The sequence below is a fragment of the Phragmites australis genome, chromosome 16, assembly GCF_958298935.1.
Source record: "Phragmites australis chromosome 16, lpPhrAust1.1, whole genome shotgun sequence".
NCBI classification, from domain to species: Eukaryota; Viridiplantae; Streptophyta; class Magnoliopsida; order Poales; family Poaceae; genus Phragmites; species Phragmites australis.
The window spans coordinates 23,590,644-23,597,450 of NC_084936.1; the positions used below are offsets into that span (position 1 = coordinate 23,590,644).

At 45.1% G+C, this 6,807-nt stretch overlaps 1 protein-coding gene across 1 annotated transcript; it reads right to left on the reverse strand.

The window, feature by feature from the left end:
- Positions 1-4,131: 4,131 nt before the first annotated feature.
- On the reverse strand, positions 4,132-5,050 carry LOC133894765 (germin-like protein 8-14). Its single transcript, XM_062334927.1, has one exon. The coding sequence runs from the start codon at positions 4,966-4,968 to the stop codon at positions 4,330-4,332; it is 639 nt and encodes a 212-aa protein (XP_062190911.1). The 5' UTR covers positions 4,969-5,050; the 3' UTR covers positions 4,132-4,329.
- Positions 5,051-6,807: the final 1,757 nt, after the last annotated feature.

Sequence of the window (6,807 nt, forward strand, 5' to 3'; positions counted from 1 at the left end):
TTCCTCCCCTCTCCTCTCCTCTCCTCTCTTCTCCTCTCTCTTCTCAACTTTTCTTTTTTTCCGAATTTTATGGTTTTTCCCCATTTTTCGGGATTTTTATAGACTCCAGGGCGCGGGGGGCCGGCGCGAGGCGGCGGGCGGGAGGAGCCTTGAGAGGGCGGTAAGGAGCTCTACCTGCCCCCTCAGGGGGCGGTTAGCACCCATACCCGCCCTCCCAGAGGGCTGCAGCCTCCTAAGAGGACGGTGGGCGCCTACTTTTGCAAATATTTTCGTCGGGAATCTATTTATTTAAATTTTAACTAAAAAAATATAAAAATAAAAAAAGAGCGATGTTGAACCGGCCTCTTCAAACGGAACATGCGTTCAGAGGTTGTAGCCTGTAGTACGTTGGAGGGCTCTTTGAGCAACAGGAGGCCGAGATACATTTTGCAAATGGTGCTATTCTCACATGTCCATGCATAATTGTATATTTAGTTATGTACATGCATGATATAAACTCCGGGGATTTTTTTTTGCCGACCGCATATATTTTGGATTAATTCTAGCCAAGGGGTACTAAGACCCGGGATAATTCAACACGATGTAGTGGCTAGCATCAGCTTCATGAGTCAGTCCAGCAACTCACTAAGTACCCCTGTTCTTCCATTGCAGAATCAAGTAAATATTCTAACGAGTCTAGAATCGGTACGAGTCTAGAATCGGTGGCCTCCCAAGGCTTTCCTCACTGTAGTTACTGTTCTTGACATGTGGGCATATCGTTTCAGTCATTTTTTTACAGCCATCATCCAATACTAAACGGATGGTAAAAAACCGACATCCAAAGTTACAGCATACATTAAAAAAACTACTCCATAATCTTTCACAAGAGCGCAACCCTTTCCTCATCCACGCTGCCGCCACTGCTAATACTAGCCACCGTTGTTCACGGCTCGGGAAGCAGCACATAACTCGTCGTCAACACGATTGGCAGTTGAGGTGCAGGCAGCGAGGGTAGGGTGTCATAGGGAAAAGAGGGGGAAAAAGTTGGACGTCGCGGACACAGAACTCGCCGGCGGTGACAAAATGCACAGACACGTGGCACGTAGGCCGCACCGGCATGAAGGCCGGCATCACAGAAAACACACCATCAAAGAAGCCAGCACTCATTGTTATCGTCCCACAGCTCGCCGATGATCCATATCTACACCACCATGACCTCTCACAAACACGTTGTCCACTCGCGCCATCCACCCGCACCTCCATCTCGACCTACAGGCCTCGCCACTGCACGGCTGGGGAGACGCTTCCTTGAAGAGACCACCGGCGAGAGCCACCTAGATCCAGCGACCCTACGGATCTGCAGCTCTCTGCATCGTGCTGCACTGCATAGGCGTGGATGACCCTACCACGGTCGAGGTCACTGTACATCTGGGCTAGCTCCTCGGCGGCTACAGTGCAAGCTATCGGCGCTTGGATCCCGCCAAGATTCACGCGCAGGGGTCGCAGATTCTCCTCCCATGTCATCGTCACCCGCATTGCACACTGCGAGCTTGACGCCACGCCACCTCACTAGATCCTCCGACTAGAGAAAGAGAGGAAGGAGGGAGTGAAGGCAGCTACTACGGGAGGGGGAATGCGAAACCTTAACCCTTCTCCGACCCAAGCCCTTATACTACGTGGCCAAATCCCGAGTGGACTGAATGGGCCAAAAGGTCGACTGAGCCTGAACCTGAGCTCGAGTTTCCTTGGCCCATTTGGCCACTGGCATACACCATCATCCGTTTTAAAAGAAAAACCCCTATATTTCTTAAAAAATACATACCCAGACACCAAAATGAGGTAATAATGAGACTTCTTTTGTCAATTTTGCAACAAAGTCCCCTAATTCTCGAAAATTGTCTAATAAGCCACCAAAATATGAAAATGAGCAGCTTTGGGAACAAACCCCTGGAATTTCAAAAAATAAAAAATAAAGGCACCATGTTTGCATAACAAACCTCATATTATCTAAAAATTAAGCTAAATCCATATTATTAGGATTAAGTCCATCTCTTACATTACCAAAAAAGTCTACCTGACATTGTCTCCTTGGCTCTGATGAAACACTAAAGTCGCATGGGCGCATGTAGGCACGCCAATTAGCCTAGTGATGTACTAGACTTGCTACGACTCATAATTTTAGGGTTTAGTTCAAAGAGATTTTGATTCAAATCTCGCCATCCTAATTAAACAGGCCCCAGGGATTCCATATTTGTAATTCCGGCCTGTGAACATCTCAAATTTATAACTTTTCATATGGAGTTGGATGGAAACAAACTTTATATAAAAATTATAGCACTCAACGAAATGTACAATTTTGTAGTTGACAACATTTTCATTTGAATTAATCTAGATGCCTAAATAATCATCCAAAGATTTGAACAAGAAAAGTTAAAGAATAAATTACCTCATAGCCATCAGGTAAAACTGTGAGGTGAGATAGTAAATAAGCTTCGTACTAGAGGTGATATTGAGGGTTCGACTCCCACAAATTGCTCAGGCATGTAATTTGCTTGGACTCCCACATAAGCCAGGGGGTCGTTCGTCGAGTGAAAAAAAAATCAGTCTCAGAAATATCGAATTTGGAACCGAATATTACTGTTAGTTTGTAACATAAATCGGTAATGATAACTCTATTACGATCGGTTCTAAAATTAACAGTGATACTATCGAGTATCACTACCACTTACTCACTATCGGTTTTAATTGACGGTCATGATATTATCTATAGTAGTGTCGTCAGCATCAAGGGGGTGTTTGGGTTGAAGCCCTAGGATACCAAACCAATATTTGGGCATACCCAAGTAAATTGGATGATATTTGGTTGGAGTCCAAATTTTGACCGGCCCCAAAAAATTTTTTGGCATGCCCAAGCTTCTCCTTCACACAGCAAAGGCCATTTCCCGGCGCCCGAATTGCTCACCCGAGCTGTCTAGGCAGCCAAAGGCCTGCGATCGTGGCATAGTAGCTGATAGATGCTGCCAATAGCATTTAATGCTTGTTATCTAAGCCTTAATCGATAATACCGTGTGATTCTTATTTGTAATCCATCTTAACTATTATATTCCTTACATTTAAGTTAACAAATCAAGATTTATATTGGCTATGTTTTAGTGCTGAAATATTTATTGGCATGTGGGTCCACATGTCAGTGATATATGAAGCTGTTTTGGTAGTGTTTTTAGTATTTGTCATGGTAGCAATCCAAACATCTTAAACTTTACTAAAATTTGGTCATACCCATGTTTTGGTCACGGTTAAATTTTAGCTTTGCACACCTAAGACACAAACCAAATAAACTTCAAAAGGCAATTCAAAAGCAGCTTTTCAATAGCAGCCTTTAAAAGTAGTTTTTGAAAAAATCTCAATCCAAGCAAACAAGCCCTAATAACTGCAAGACTTTCCTCCAACGACTGTGAAAACTACTGCATGATGAAAGATTCACGTGCGGTTTGAACTTTTTTCTTCCTTTCTGGTAGGTTTGTATTGTAATGGTATCATCTTATCTTGTTTCTCTAGTGCCTGTGCCATTGGTTGAGTTGTGAACCATGTGTTTTGGAGAGTTTTAGAGGTGCGACTAAAGTCAGGATGTAAAGCTTAGCCCCAGCCAACTTTTACTATCGAAAATATCTGGGCCAATGTCTTTCACTATCTCAAAAAGTTTTGGGGTTACGTTCGTTTTTTTGGTAAGACTATTACTCCCTCCGGTTTTAGATATATGACATTTTGATTAAAATCCAGTTAAATTTTTAAAACTTTGATCATCAATAGCTTTAAAATATTTACTTTAAAAATATAAAAATCACGTGTGTAGATTTGTCTTGAAAAATACTTTTATAATATTATATTTTTAGGTTTTCAAAATAAATATTTTAAAAGCTATTGGCGGTTGAAGTTTTAAAAGTTTGATCGGATTTTGTTTAAAATGTCATATATTTAAAACTGGAGGAAGTATATTGCATCAATCTCTGTTTGCAAAGAAACAAATAAACATATGAATATCTACAAAGTGGTCTGTATATAAACCACTGCACATAGTCATAAATGTAGCCTTAATCAACGAAATGAACAGTCATGTAGCTTTACAAATACGGAGTAGCATCACAAGGCTAATTAAACCGATCAAATCTCATTTCAATCTTCCCTTACAAGATATTGAAATTATACTGAATACAACCTGAAATGAAAGTAACATGAACATGGATAACTTGAAAAGGACCACAGACTTTGATCAAAGGACAACAGGTGCACTCATGCATGCAGACACGACGACGTAGACCACGACCATTTAACCAGCTTGTCGAGAACAACTTAGCCGCTGCCGCCGAGCACACTCTTGAGCTTCTTCACCTGCGCATCGTCCAAGAAGGTCACCTTCTCCACGACGGCCGACGGGAGGTTGTTGGCGAAGAGCGCGTAGTCGGTGATCTGCAGGCCGGGGTTGGGGCCGCTGAAGGCGACGAGAGCCACCGCGGCGCCCGTGCCGGCGTTGTACTGGTAGTGGAGCAGGCCCTGAGGGAACACCATGATGTCGCCCGCGTACAGCGTCTTGGTGTAGACGGTGTTGGACGAGGAGGTGATGAAGCCGGCGGCGATGGTGCCCTGGGTGACGAAGAGGAGCTCGGAGGCGGCCGGGTGGGTGTGGAGAGGCACGACGCCGCTCACGGCGATGTCTAGCCTGGCCGCGGAGATGCCGAGCCCGTTGACGCCCGGGAACTGGCCGACGAAGGCCGGGGTCACGGCGGCCTTGATGAGGTTGCTGGTGTTGCCGGCGGCGGCCAGGCCGTGGTAGTAGAAGTCCCCGGCGCTGACGCTGGCCTTGCACGGGTACCCAGCGGGCGTGTCGCTGCAGCTCAGGTCGGCGACGCAGAAGTCCTGCGTCAGCGCGAGGGAAGCGAAGGGCAAGAGGAGGAAGGACAGGAGCACGGGGAGCAACACCATCTTGGCCATGGCAACGTCTTGATTAACTAGCTCGAGATAGTTCTCTCTGTGCAGTGTGTATGGTGTTGCGTTCTTCGCTTGTAGATAGGGCCTGTTTATATAGGAAGAGGGGGTGCACACGCATCATGCATGTACACGTAACAATGTACTACGTAAAAGCTGTTAACGTGGGTGAACTCGATCGGGATTCAGATGAGAGGCATGTGGCGTGTGTTCACGTGCATGGCTCTGTTAGGGTTTGGAGGCGAGGAGCCAGTGGACAAGTGTTGGCAGCTGTCCATGGTCCAGGAACCTGGAATAGGACAGCGGGCTTTGATGAAAAGGTCTCGTCGTGCTCTGCATTGTTGGATCGGGATGGGAGGGCCAGGACAAGCGATGCACTTTTTTACGACGGTACATTACATGCGTGTATGATGCATATATACGTGGTGTTGCATGCTGTGGAACGGTTGCATGCATGGATTCGCAAGAACTGAGTGCACCTTAATTTAGTTTTTCCTCAAGGGGTGCATCTGATCTGACTACCAATAAATCTATCTAGTTAATGTGACTTTGAGATGTCCGTGGTCTCTACTCTGTAGCCATGCATGTTACACGGGTACGTTGCATACCGTCTGACTAGCCATGGATTGGCAAGAAGCCAACGAGCTTTCTTTTTTGTGCATGCATGTCCGCAAGCTTGCACCAGCCACATTGATCTACACAACAAGTTGATGAACTGTCAGGGGTCATTTGCAAATATGCAATGTTCATTAAAAAACACTTTTTCAGGTTAGCACGGCTGTGGTAACGTCGTCAGATCTGGCAACGGGGAGCTGCCAGAGATGAGGCGGCACAGTAGGTAGCTAGCGTGCTCGTCATGTCGGTCCACGCAGAAGAGAGAGGTGATAATGACCGAAGGTTGAAGATTAAATCGGATGTTGGATGCGAATGAATCAGATGGTCCACAGCTGAAGCAAATGTTAATTTCAGACGTTAGAATAGCATCACCGAGAGAGAGAAAAAATATGCAGTGTTTCCGAAAGGATGCTAGCCTGGCGCGAGGTTGTTGGTGCGTCCCTATCTTCCTAATCCTCACAAAGATTTTGCGTTGATGGAACAGCTGAGGCTCATAGAAATGCTTCCATTTTATGAAACCTGGTAGCAGGGTATGTATATATGTTTTTCAACAAATTCAGGAAACTGATAAAGGTCGAATCAGAGGAAAAAAACAAGTATTTGGTTTATTCCTCTCCGGGACAACTCTACCATTGTGCTAGCATTGAGTATTTGTGCGGTATGAACTCTTTGGCTTTGTTAAATTCAAATAAAATAAAATAAAATTTGATTAGTACAAACTTTTACTGGAAAATAAGCAATAGCACCAACCCTAATCTCTGCCCTCCCTTCCCCGTCTCTCCTTATCCCTCCTCTTTACTCTAAACTCTAAATTATGACTATTACTTTTTCATTCATTATCCCTGGTCACCAACAGTAATTGCCTAAATAGTCTATAGTACCAAGGTTGGGAGTCCGTTTTGTTGGATTTGATCTCATTTTCATCACCACAAGTAGAAAAAATTTCGTACAGACGGTTCGAAAACTCCTTACAAGACATTTTTTTTAATCGAATTTCTTCTTTATGGATTGCAGGTTCGCTTCACGGACACGATCATGCCCGAGGTGCGCCGTCTTGATGGCCTCCCAAGCTTCCTTTGCCGAGTCCTTTCCGGCGAGATTCGGGTCCGGTGATCCTTCTTGAACGCAGCACCTCCTGACTTGTACACATCGCATGCAATTTCCACCAACTCCCATACATCCTGCAACTGCAGGATCACGCGCATCTGCATCGCCCACATGGTGTAGTTA

Excerpts from the sequence above, each read along its gene's own strand:
- LOC133894765 (XM_062334927.1), bottom strand. The coding sequence starts at position 4,968 with ATGGCCAAGATGGTGTTGCTCCCCGTGCTCCTGTCCTTCCTCCTCTTG.